The 13,482-nt window shown below is 42.2% G+C and overlaps 1 protein-coding gene across 4 annotated transcripts; it reads right to left on the bottom strand.

The window, feature by feature from the left end:
* Nucleotides 1-1,541: 1,541 nt before the first annotated feature.
* LOC120644321 (ubiquitin carboxyl-terminal hydrolase 5-like) lies at nucleotides 1,542-13,187 on the bottom strand. 4 transcript variants are annotated; one of them, XR_005663623.1, is made up of 14 exons: nucleotides 12,767-13,160; nucleotides 9,131-9,373; nucleotides 7,949-8,093; nucleotides 7,657-7,716; nucleotides 7,483-7,578; nucleotides 6,909-7,325; nucleotides 6,298-6,441; nucleotides 6,048-6,218; nucleotides 5,372-5,629; nucleotides 5,134-5,282; nucleotides 4,470-4,955; nucleotides 3,696-3,969; nucleotides 2,115-2,400; nucleotides 1,607-2,027 (listed from the first exon to the last, which is right to left on the bottom strand). XR_005663623.1 is itself a non-coding variant. In XM_039920929.1 (13 exons), exons 1-13 carry the CDS (start codon nucleotides 12,889-12,891, stop codon nucleotides 2,218-2,220), a joined length of 2,751 nt encoding a protein of 916 aa, XP_039776863.1. In that variant the 5' UTR covers nucleotides 12,892-13,187; the 3' UTR covers nucleotides 1,569-2,217. The 4 variants fall into 4 exon arrangements, 3 of the variants coding, with proteins under 3 accessions (XP_039776861.1, XP_039776863.1, XP_039776862.1); XM_039920929.1 differs by having other exon boundaries at nucleotides 1,569-2,400; nucleotides 12,767-13,187; XM_039920927.1 differs by having other exon boundaries at nucleotides 1,542-2,400; nucleotides 7,483-7,716; nucleotides 12,767-13,161.
* Between the last annotated feature and the right edge of the window lie 295 nt (nucleotides 13,188-13,482).

Here is a 13,482-nt window from a genome sequence, read left to right as displayed (position 1 = left end):
GCAGGCCCTAATAACTCCATATTATCATTGTCCATAGCTTGCAAAAAGATTAAATTTCACCACGGTCCATAAACTTGTTCAGCTCAGAACTCTCATCCCGGTTCCGGTACTCTTAAAAATACACATAATAGTCCTTAAACTTCTCTTACGCTCTCATCCTCATCCTTGAACACATCCCGAGTTCTCATCCTGGCCCTCAAACTCTCAAAATGCATATAATGGTCCGTAAACTTACCCCATGCTCTCAAACAAAACCATATACTTTCAAAATATTTAGAAAAAATTTATGAATTGTTTCAAACTATTAGAATTTCAAATCAAGTTCAAATCTCACTCAAACTGATAAAAAAATCACGAGACAATCATCTTGTATACAATATTTGATGATTTCTACGGTTGTTATTTTAATATATTTATTGAATAGTTGATTGTTTAAGCGGTTAAAATAATATTAAAAACATTTATTATTTGCTCTAAAAATCCGGAGAAAATCACAAAAAATAACTCAAATCTAGATTATTTAGAGATTTTGCTATTAGGTAGTGATAATTATCCATAAACTTTGGATCCACTTTAAGTGAGAATCTAACTTGATTTGAAATCCAAATAAATTTAAAATAATTTGTAAATTATTTTCTAAATAAATAATGCATTTTAGAATCATATGCCCTGGTTCGAACAAGTAGGATAAGAATGTAGGATAAGTTTATGGATCATTATGTGCATTTTGAGAGTATGAGGACCAGAGAACCCGTGATTAAGGAGCGTGGAAAAAGTTTAAAAACTATTATGTGCATTTTAAGTGTACCGGAATTGGAATGAGAACTTGAGATAAGTTTAAGGACCATTGATAAAATTTACTCTTCCAAAAATAATTCATGCTCATTCAAGTATTGATCTGTTCATTGGCAACATAGGCTTTGAATCCTCTTCCCCCGGATCATGTAAAAGAAGGTATCATAAATAGCTTCGACTTGATTCATCGTCATCTTTGATGGGGACAAAGGGAGGCTTAGCATGTGCCGACCTTGAGCCCTCATCAACAATTCCAGCTCCGCTCCATCGCCATGGTACACGACTATCTTTGAACGATTTTTTTGGTGTAAATCAGTTTCTTTGAAGGAATGAAGCCAGTGTTTCAATCGTTTGATTCCATCATAAATCCCTGCTCATTTTTTAGGAATCTTTATTTAAAAGCTTTTAAACTTCTTGCGCATACTAGAGGTACTTTTGAGAAGTTCCTTACATCCCAAAACCACTCCAATTTTTGCGAGAAGCGTTTAACACTGCCACATCAAAACGTGAGTATTATCTGAGTAGCGCCGTGGCGACTGGCTTGAGCTGCGCAAGTTCCTTACATCCCTCTACTGGCTTGAGCTGCGCAAGTTCCTTACGTCCGCAAGTTCCTTACGTCCCAAAATACTGCATCGTAAACACTTGCGCAGTCGTTCACAGACCAGAGACGCGGGATCACAATAATCTTGAAGGTTTTATTTATTTGAGCACCTATATCAGTCCTCGGATATAAACAAGTCGCTCACTTTTAAACTTTTTCCAACAAACATTTCTATCTCCACCAAACACATAGGGGAATTCCTACCATCGATGTTAGCAATTCAATACATTTTACAATCTGGGAACTGCTGCCAGTACAATAAAAGTACATCAAAAGTTACAACTCTTGCTGTAACAACAGAACTCCGTACATCAATCTGGGAACTGAGTGTCAAAAGCGCATTCACAGCTTGGTATAATTGGGTGCTGATGTAGTTGGCCACCACAAGCAACAACAAAACACCGGCACACCCATCTCTAACAACAGTCTATGTGTACAAGCTAACTAAATCTAAAAATGGTACGGAATCATGGAAATAGACTTAAACAAAAGGTGTTCCTAATTTTTTTTTCTTGCTTCATCTTGTTTCTCTTCTAGACCAAAACAGATAACCAAAATGCCGCCAAGCTCTACCTTCCAGTTGAAGCTACCCAGTATATCCACTCCCAATGTGCCTTGCGCATTGCCCATCCTGCAGCAGCACAGCAGTAGAAATAAGCTTTAATCTTTCATGACTTAACCCTGGATAATGCTATCACATTGAATGCATCTGACGGGCCTTTTCCCTGCCACAGTAGAGGCATGCCCTCGCAGTTCCGACAAAAGAGGTGGAGGTGCCATTCCCAAAATCTCCTCACATCGAATCAGCACAATGGATGAGTCTATCTATGGCTAGGTCTGTGGCTTCTCTTTGCATATAACTGAGATCCATTACTAGTTGCCCCATCTTGTTCTCTAACTCTCCTGTAGAACAGCACATAAGCTGCAGCAGTCTTCACCTCATCTTCATCAATGGCACCAACATGGCTATCATCAAAGTTGTACCACCGATTCTCATCCACAAGCTGCATAGAGATAAGTTCCCATCAGCATTCTATGCTACATAGACAACCATCAATGAGGATCATGGTTGGAAATAGCCCGCTATAGCCTCGCTATAGCCCGCTAATAGCTTTTTAGGAGATCTACCGCTACGCTATACAACATTTGTCTGCTATATCCGCTAAAGGAGGTTTTATGAGATTTAGTTATGCTAAATGTCTGCTAAATAGGTTTTTGTGAGACTTAACAGCGCTAAATGTCAATTGGATACTGTTGGGTAGTTAAGAGACGTGCTAGACTCAAATTTTAGGTGTTAGACCAACGATACTTAAAATTTGTATGAGATTATTTATTATTTTATCATTCCGCTAAATGATTTAGCTTTCGCTATAGCTTCGCTATAGCTATTCTATAGCTTTTAGAGAAGGTTAGCGCTAAACTTCATAGCCCGCTATTTCCAACCTTGATGAGGATTCCAGAGCACAAACTGGTAGTGGACAAATTAGGAACTTCTCAACTGATAATTCACAAATCAAACAAAAATATCGCGCTGACATTAACTGGCTCATGAGCCATCTTAGGCTCTGTTTGGCAGAGCTCCCAGAGCAGCTTCTAGGCTGGATCCCGAAGAAGCACTTCCAAACAGTTTTTCTGAGAGAAATGATTATATGATGATTCTGTGGAGTGATTCTCTGAAGTGAACTAAGGAACTGGGAGCTGAAAAAAGCAGCTTCTCCTGATTCACTTCTCACACTGAATCTGTTTTTTCATAAAGTTAATCTTATAGAATCATAGAAAGTCACTTTTGGTGAATCACTTCTCTCAGAGAATCAACTCCCATAGAGAATCAGAATCAGTTGGAGCTCTACCAAATTGCATTGACCATTGCAATCGCCGTGATACAACAAACGCCAGCTCAAATTATAGAAAAGACACTAAGAACATGCACAAACAGCAGAACTGGATCTACAAGCCATATGCAGCCATAGTATTGAGTTGCATGCACCGACCAGTTCAACCCAAAAGCTTAAGCTGATGGGGAGAGGTGGGCAATTCACCTATATTCCAACACTCCCCCTCACGTGGAGGCTCCCTCAGGGCTCAGACGTGGAATAGGAGCGAGCATCAATTATTTTATTTAATTGCGCTAACCAGGATTCGAACTCGAGACCTCTGGCTTTGATACCATATTGAGTTGCATGCACCGACCAGTTCAACCCAAAAGCTTAAGCTGATGGGGAGAGGTGGGCAATTCACCTATATTCCAACACATAGGACGTTGGAATCGCTATCAATAACTTGCAATTTAGAAATGTACCTTTATGTGCGCAGTATAATGTCCGCTCGCCATGCTGCCATAATGATTGCTCACAGCATACAATTCATACATCTGGCGCTCTGAACTCTTTTTGTTGGCAATATAATTTGTCAAATCCAAGTCATGTATGGGAAAATTGACAAAAGTTTCCAACTTTTGTTTTGTTGACCTACTAAATGAAAATCTCTTGAGATGTATGACTAGCACTTCTGGAAGTCTCCATAAATCCAGTTTTTTACTAGCTTGCCTTTGCTCCTTGCACCTTGGACAATACCTAACAAAATAGCACACCTTTTATCACTATACAATGTATACATGGAAGTTATTAGACATAAGGCAGGAACATTTTTCAAATGCATGTCCAAAAACTATAACTTCTACTAAAATCCAAGAAAAGGAACTATTTGTTCCAAAACAGGCTTCTAGTTGGTAGCGATAGGCTGACAAAGTGAATTATGCCTCAATTGTTTAGTTGCTCACAGGATCCACATAGTTTTGCAAATAAACAGAATGCTGAACTCCTATAAGTTTTGAAATTTCACTTTCTGTATAGCACAGCATAGTAAGCCATCCCATTCCAATACCAAATCCTGCATCGGTTTATGCTGGTATAACAACAAAAGTGCAAGTGCAAACAACAAAGTAATGACCTACGTTGTCCGAGCATGCATCAAGTATTAATGTACCAGCCAAAAAGGACATTATGCACCCATGAAGGGATTGCCAATTTTTAAGTATCAAATGTATCTTAGAACATGGAAATTGAAAACTAACCACATGTCTTCAGGTACAAGAGGTTCTTCTCTCAAGAAAGCATCCAAGCATGCATAGAGTGAGAGAGCTTCACCACGGGTTCTCTTGGCAGGAGGAGCATACATAAACACCTCTGGAAGGTATTCTAAATGACCAGTGTTAATCTTTTTCATATCTTCCTTGGACCAATTGATAAAAAATACTGTTGCAAGTGAAGATTGTGGGACCCTGATAGAATCATTTGATTTTTCAATGACTGTGTTGCTATCATCAATCAATTGTAGCTGAAATTTGCTGCTGTCAGTATTATAACTATGCATTCTTGTGGAGAGAGAATTTTGGGCAGCCAACTGTGGTGAGTCCTGATTTCTTAGCACGGGCACAAGCATTTTATGAACCAACTCATGGATATCAAAACCAGTTACAGTTTCATTGCGAGGTATTTGTGCAAGAAGAGGAACACCATAGGATTTCCAAGATGTCAAGCTGTTATTGTTTGCATGGTCCCTACAAATAGCAAAGAATAATATTATCAGAAAGAATTCGCAACAAGTATTTATGCTAATCATGTAAGTAGCATATTGCCATGGCATATGTTAGGTTCCCTTCAATATAAACCAAGCAAGCCACTACAGCTGTAACTCTAGCAAGAAGATAGTACATAAGTTTTTTTCGTTTTGCTTACAAGTCTTCATGACGATGCACAAACTGAATATAATTGGCCCTCTTTTCCAGTTTTGGGAGCCTATATACTGCCAGATGGTCATCATCGCTTATTGTAGACAGTTGAAGCACTGGATCATCAAGAAAACGGTAGATCTTATGATTCCGTATCTGTAGATAAATTCAAGGAAATTTATAAGTACAGATGATCAATGAACCTGCCAACCTGTACATTAGGTCAAGTAAGCATAATGACGAACCTCGGCAATTAGAAGTTTCTCCACATTTTTAAGTGAGCATGCATTGCCGAGGGCTTGTAATAGATCCCTGCACCTACCTTGCTTCGGTACATTTACAGTGAATTGTGTTGGTGGAACACTTCCGTCACAAGTAAAAACCACGGCAGTCATGCTCCGGGTTGAGGCAAATTGTAAGGGCAAGGAAAGATACATGAATGGGTCAAACGTCACTGAAACCTTTCCACAGACTGGGCAGACCAAAGTTGACTTGTATTGGCCCTGGAAAATGATTATAGAAGGAAGTGTCTTAGCAATAATCAGGCAGAGAACCTAATTAGGAGGAACTAAATCCTGAGCCAAAAACATGTCAATTTGCATGCAACATGCAGATACACAAGTATCTATACATATATCCAAGAAACATCCTACACTTAAAGAGTAAACACACAGATAGCAATATAAGTCTAACACAGCTAATCCTTCTGCATATACATAACATGCAGGCTCCATGTGTCAAAAAACAGCGCATCAAATCAATGTGAAGACCTGAAACTGAATGCTTGCATGCTCATGCACACACACGAACTACAAAGTCATCAAAAGGACTACTTTGTTCCAAAACCACCAAGAGGAACATGATGGTTCTGAATTGCAATTGGCTATTAGAATTTATCAGGTACCAATGTGTAGTACTAACCTGGCAAACATCAACAATGATTGAATTGTTTCTAGCAATATGATTTGCCCAATATTCATCCGCAACTTCTTCATCTGATCGTCCATCAGCATCTCCGGAATTTATGTAAGGTCTATGTTTCACACGATTCAAGTCCTCATGGAGTCCATCCAAGAGGAATGCCAAAAGCTCCTGCAGTATTTTGTCAAGGAAAAGATTCAGGAAAGAAAAAATAATAAGATGGAACACCAATCTGAAGAGACAACCAAACCTGTGAATCATGTTGGTTGTATCCACTGAACTGAGATGCAAACCGAGAAAGCTTCATTTTGAATGGTCTAGGAGAAACTGGGCCACGTCCTCCAGGAGCCCAGAGTTTTCTCAGTAGCTCGCCAAAAGCTAATGCAAGTTCACCCTACATGACTACCATCAGAACTCAGTAAAATTAACACATGAAGCTAGTGAAATTGAAACCAGAAAAGGCAACTATGCAGTAGCAGATTTTTTTTGCAGGATTAAAATAAACTGTAGCTGTACGAAATGTCCATCCCAAATGCTCAATTCCAATAATCCTACACAAGTACATAATAGCAAATACATATGTTACTTGGTATGTCAAGGTAAACAAACATGAGATGACATACCAAAAGAAAACTGACAGACCAGTTTTAGAATGGCAAAATATAAATTGGACTAAAAATGTGATCAAGAACCAATAGAACTACCACACTCAAGGAAAGAAATTGTTCATGTAGAAAAGTTTAACAAATCAAAAGAAGCTATGCCAAAAGCATATAATAACGATCGCATTTTCTCCACAAAAAATGAATTCATGTTCATGAATCAAGGCCTCCAGGTCATGTGAGTGGAAAGAGTACTTACCACGTTACCCAGTGGATTTTGCCGGTTTATTTCCCGGTGGTAATCTTCACAAAAGTATCTAGTAAACTGTGGTGTGTGCACAAGACACTGTATGGCACTGTTCATATAGCATGTATTTCCCAGATTAAGTAACCCTGTAAGACCTAAAGGTGATCCCCTTGTGATCATGCCACTAGAACCATGCACATTATCGAGGTCACCGTTGGGAGATCGCTGGTAGATGTTTGGCGTCAAACTAGTGTTATAGCTTCTAGAAGCATAGTTGTTGGCTGCAAAGTTCTCATTTGGCAACCCTGATCTTGGAGCATCAGCCATCAAAGAAGTTGACTCTCGCTCAAAGAAACCATTTCCTTTAACCAAACTCATGCATCCACCATCTGCACCACCATTGGCATCAGTAGTAACCTCAACTAGAATCTGTAATAACAATATAAAGTATATAGTCAGTAAGTCAGATCATTTACTCTAGAACACCTAGGAACTAGCAAAGTATTTGTTCTACAAATATAGTTCGGGATTTGGGTGTGGGTGTGGGGGGTACTGCTTGTCAATTATTATAGAAGTTTTGACTCACATCTTGATCCATCTGAATGTTGGCATCATCAAGAGTTTTCTCCAAGTTGTCCATCAATGTATGCTTTGTTCGTCCATAATAGTCCCAAATGCATACCTGACAATGATCACCACAGTAACTATGAAAAAATTCCTTGCAGCCAAAAGAAACATAAACATCAAAAGAAACAGCTACCTCATCTGGTGTCAAATCAAAAGCCTCACAAGCCCTTTTATGGAGTTGACGAACTGTATCCTGCAGAAGGTTTGTAGGTTTTTTCCGTAAATTGTAAACTTTTCAGTTCTTCCATACATAACATCTAGCAAACATCTTCAGAAGCTATCGGTGACATTGAAAAACTTCGACAGTAGGTTATGCATACAAAGTGGCACCACATTTATATAATTCTGTACAGACTGATATATGGAAATACAAATTAAAAAAATGGACAATGTGCTTAACAGTAGCCAAAGAGATACAAGGTTACCTTCTTGCTTATCCTTATAAAGGTTTGCTCTCCTCTTGACATTAGAAGTAACTGCAGACGTAGAGGATAAACTTCTATGGCCAAATCAGTTTGAGAAAAGCCAGTATTGATTGCTTTTCTTGCTAACGTTGGCCCTCCACCATACCTGTTAACACATTATGAGAGTAATGAGAAAAGGAGTCCAAATATAAAATAAAAGGCGGTGTAGTTTGTTTCTTTTTTAAAGAAAAGATATCACAGCTTCTCCCATAGTGAACACAAATGAATGAACTAGTATCTGTGTATCAGAAAGAGCTCCCAACTTCTTATCTTGAACTGGTAGTATAATAGCATCAACCTTCTTTCAGGCACGTCAATGAAAAACATCTAGAGATAATCAGCACAATTTTCCGTGACTCATTTCATCTTACAATCAAAGGATTACTCATTTTTTGTTCTCCTTTCTACATATAATTACTTGAAGCGATATATTTGACAATTAACAACAAAAATTGTAAGGACTGATAGCTAATGACTGCTACACATTGTTAGAAAATTAATTATTTTTATGTTCATTCAGTATGTTCAGGGTAGTGAATATATCAGTGTATACATGTACATAGACAAGAATCACCTTGAAAGATAGTAATCCATATTCCATAAAAATAATAAAGAATCATGAAAGGTAGACATGTACGTATGAATAGAATGATAAGCTATGCAGAAACTACCAACAAGAAGCTGCTATACAATTAGGCACAGAGAGGTATTTTTTAAAGTGACAGTGTTCTAATGGGGATTAGGTGGTGTTTGGATCCGGGGGCTAAACTTTAGACTATGTCATATCAAAGAGAATTTTAATATTTAGAAGTATTAAATGAAGTCTAATTACAAAACTAATTGCAGAACCCTGGGGCTAAACTGCGAGACGAATCTAATGAGGTATATTAATCCATAATTAGAGGATGGTTACTGTAGCCTCGCTGTAGCAAATCATAGATTAATTAGACTCATTAGATTCGTCTCACGAATTAGCACCCATCTGTGCAAAAAAAATTCATAAACAGATTTTATTTGATACTCCTAAATAGTAAGATTATTTTTTATGTGACAGGGGCTAAAGTTTAGCCCATGGAAACAAACAACCCCTTAGTCTTTCTGAATCATATTCCACAGTATAGAGTTCAAACAAATGTGACGTACCAACCATGCAACTTTTCCCATACTTGCTGAGGAAGCAGTATGTAATCACGACCCTCAACTAAGGTATCATGTATCTCAATCTCCATATTGGAGACTTCAAGTGCCGCATCATCAATTAGATCAGTATTGTCAATAGCTCCTGGCCTTCTAGGAGTTTTTGAACCAAACTCGTGATGATGTGAACCATTACTTGTTACACTAGTCAAATCTTGAATGACATAATCAATCCAACTTTGCCACCACCTGTTAAGCAAACAAAGAATTTTGCATTTATAATCCGAACTGAGTAAACAAAAGAGGCAACTGACAGGTAAACTAATATATTAAATGAGGCAAAAAGGAGAATAAAATAATATGGATCTGCATTTCCGAAGAACCCTTTTAAAACAGATATTTTCATGCTCACCACTGTATGGCCACTTGTAAACGCGCAAATCAAGAAAAGGGGGGAATAGCATTCCCGAACCAAATTAAAGACGCAGGTTGCTTTGATACATCTTGGATCTCATAATAGCTGTCCTACTAGAGTGCACCTTGCCAGAACATAGGCCCTATTTGGATCCCCTGTTATTAGGACCGGACCGGGCCTGTGGTCCCGACCAGAAAAACCAGGAACCAGAGCCTTCGCCGGTTCGGTCCAAATAAAAGATCGTTATGCAAACAGAGTAACGGACCGCTATTGAAACGCCTGAATCAGGTCCGACTGTCCGGTTTTTGCAGAAAACCTCTCAAGAAAACCGGCAATGAGCTGCTTGGTCATTGGGCTTCCACAATGGGCATGGCAATGGGTCGGGTATGGTGCAGGTAGAGCAAATACCCGCCCGCGACAATAACCGAAACTCGAAGGCATACCCGTACCCGCAAAGTCTAGCGGGTAGAATTTTATACCCATACTCATCGAGTCTATTAATGATAGCATAAATAATATATCGCTTGGTCATGTAAACTAGCACATTTTGAATTTATCGCCCATACAGGTGAATGCAAAGAATTACTAAAATAAAGAACTAAATGTTTCATCATGCACCGTTTTTTCCTTATCTTAACCACCTCTTTTAAATTGTATGTAAGAAATACATTCAATTCTAGCTAAGTATTTCATCTAAAATATGCAACAATGATGCATACACTTCAATACAAATTATAATCAAAATATAAATGTCACTTTCACATCTGTTAGTTCACACAATCTCATTATCAATCTATTAGTTCATACAATCACAAGAAAATGAGATATAAAATTTTTAAATGAATGAGTTCACTGGGTTATAATTATTGTATTTCGGGTACCTAAGTACCCACGGGTAATAATTCTTACCCGTGACCCATGGGTAAAATTCTATACATGTACCCCTACCCGCAGGTAAAATTTCATACCCATACCCAATGTTCAAAAAGGCGTTTCTAGGCGCCCGCCTAGGCACGACTAAGCTCTAGGCGAGGGGGTTCCACCTGGCCTAGGGGGGTAGGCAGTCCCCTAGGCGGCCTGTGGCGGCGGAGGTGGCAGGGGACGGCACGCGGCGGCGGAGGAGGCAGGGGACGGGCGCGGCAGCGGCGGAGGAGGCCGGGGACGGGCGTCGCAGCATCGGAGGAGGCAGGGATGGGCGCCGGCGGAGCAAAACGCAGGGGCGATGGGCGCCGAGGAAGCAGGGGCGACGGGTGCCGAGGAAGCAGGGGTAGCGGCGGCAGATGAGGAGGTAGGGGCGGCAGAGGAGGAGCAAGCAGGGGCAGCGGCAGAGGAGGAACGACAGCGGGAGGGTTGCGGTGGCTTGGGAGTAGAGGAGGAAGACGGGTGGAGGAGGCAGGGTGGGCGAAGATAAGGTTGTGGGTGTGGCTAGGGTATAAGTTGGGGTTGAGTTGGGCTGCTTGATGGGCTTTTTATCTAACTTTTGGCCCACTATTCTCTGGTTTTCCTTTTCTTTTGGAGATAGTTGACATGTATGGCAAGAAATATCTACATATATAGCACCGCCTGGCAAATCGCCTTGAAACGCCTAGGCTCGACTAAGCTCACCTAGGCTCTAGGCGGAGGGTCGCCGCCTAGAAACCGCCTAGCGCCTTTTTGAACATTGCCCATACCCTCACCCATCAGGTCGGGTACCCATACCCGTGGCCGTGGGTAAAATTGCCATCCCTGCTCAGAAGGAAATTGCTCAGACTTTGCCAAACTGCAAAAATAGCACTGTATGTGCTCCATCTCCAACTATGTCCAGCATCAGACCATTAGATTGCAAATCAACAATCTAGATCACACCTAAAATCAGCCCTCTGTTAACTTCCATCATACCTCTATTCTCCTCTTTCTCTCTCGATCTCCAACGCCTCCAGTGGATTTGGTAGAGGTGAGGGCATCTGGTGGCTGCCACCAGCTCAACCCCAATCAGCCCTCAGTTAACTTCCATCACACCTCTATTCTCCTCTTTCTCTCTCATTCTTCAACGCCTCCAGTGGATTTGGTAAAGGTGAGGGCATCTGGCAGTTGTCATCTCATCCCACAACTCGCCTTCCTCCCTATAGCGCCTTGCTTCTCTAGCTGTTGACCTTACTGGATCCCGCTGCCAAAATCAAACCAGCTCCATCGAGGGAGAAGCAGGTGGGGCATTCACGGGCGAGCTCCCACAGCCCATTCGAAATGCTGAGCTATCCACTAATATATTTCCATTTCCATGTCACCGATGGAATGAGTGAAATAGAACTGATGAAGGAATCATGAAGCTCGATGCATGGCAACACCAGAGGCTGAGCCATGGTGCACCCGCCCACAAGCACCCTTTGCCTTTCTCCTTGCCTCTCTACAGCCCCCTCTGCCTGCCAGAGAGGATACAGCTCGCGGAGAAGAAGGTGCTAACAAGGTGCTAACAGAATAGTATATGGAGGGGAAGACAAAGAAATCCGTTGGTATTTTTGCAATCGAGAAAAAAGATGGTATTGTACTACAGCAAGAAGATTTGGATTGCGTATAAGTGCAATTTTCTCTTGTGAGTTTGATCCACAGCCTACATACTTCCATGGCCCATGGATATGTGCATCCATACCCAAAAGAAATTGAACTTCAACAGAATCTCGTCAAATTGTTTTGTGGAGTCCTAAAATGCTCAACAGGGCTCAGAGATCAAAAACAGAACGCTGCAAGGACTCCAAATAGGAATCACAGCCTAACAGGTCCCAAACGTAGACGGGAAAAAATGAACGGTTAAATTCTTGTCATGCCTGACACAAAAGTACTTATTAGAACTTCCCCAGAGGCAAACAATCTCTTGCCCTGCACCATTGCTGCCCATTGCGCCACCGGCTCAAGAGGCACCCACCAAACTGGTAAGTCTAGTGCAGAACGACTACAACTCTTGTGAGTAGGAAAAAGCTCAAGATTCAAATCTTTCATTAGAAAGGAACACCTAAACCGCTGCGCCGCCAAATCCACCTCCATGCCAACGAAGCGGCGCCGCGACACCTCGCCGGCGGCCATGCGCATTCCTCCCGTCCAGGAACAACAGCAAGAACGGCAGGAAAAAAAACATCAGGAAAAAATGATTTTGAGCCCCGTAAGACCCTCCCAGGCGCGGCAGCGGAACCCGGGACTAGATCGACACGATTGGGGGAGGAAGAGGCAAGAAGAGCGGGCAGGCACAGCCGGACCTGGTGGTGATGAGGAAGAAGGTGTCGCCCTCCTTGGCTTGGGCCTCGGCTGCGACGGTGATGTCCCGTATGAGCCCCATCTCCATCTCTGCGGGTAGCGCCGGCGCCGACACAACCATATCCATCCCCGCCGCCGCCGGCGAGGTGGAGCCCGCGGGCTAGGGTTTGGGCCCTCCCGTCTTCTCCCCTTCCCACAGGACCTCACGCCTTCTCTGCGGAAGCGGCTGGAGCAGGGGGTGGTGGAGAGAATGGATGAGGCAGTGGAAGTGGTGGCGACGGCGATGAGGTGAGCGGTGCGGGAGGGGCGGATCTGCGAAGGCTCCTGTTCTTCCGGGCCGGGACTGGGAGACTGGGAGGGACCGAGGGAGCAAAGGAGGCTGTCTAGTTTCTGTTCAGTGTTCCGGCCTGGGCCTTGTTTTTCTTCTTTCCTTCTCTGCCCAGTGTGATTTCAAAAAGGTTTACATGTAGCTATACAGGGTTGAATTTCATATACACAGAGTCTAATAGGCGACCTGTCGCGCCAGTGATGGAGCGCGCGACCCCTGCAGCCCAGTAGGCCAACACGACGGGCCCAGGTAGCCTCGACGGAGCCAGACCAGCGAGACCACGCTCCCTTACCGTCCCCCGTCCCCCCCCCCCCCCCCCCCGCCAACAGGCAACGGCCCCGTCCTGCGGCCGTGCGGGAGGCGATTCCCGGTCGCCGGCGAGGAGCGGCG

Source organism: Panicum virgatum, chromosome 8K (assembly GCF_016808335.1).
Source record: "Panicum virgatum strain AP13 chromosome 8K, P.virgatum_v5, whole genome shotgun sequence".
Lineage (NCBI taxonomy): Eukaryota > Viridiplantae > Streptophyta > Magnoliopsida > Poales > Poaceae > Panicum > Panicum virgatum.
The sequence above is the reverse complement of the archived record's forward strand: the minus strand, read 5'-3'. Positions and strand labels throughout refer to the sequence as shown.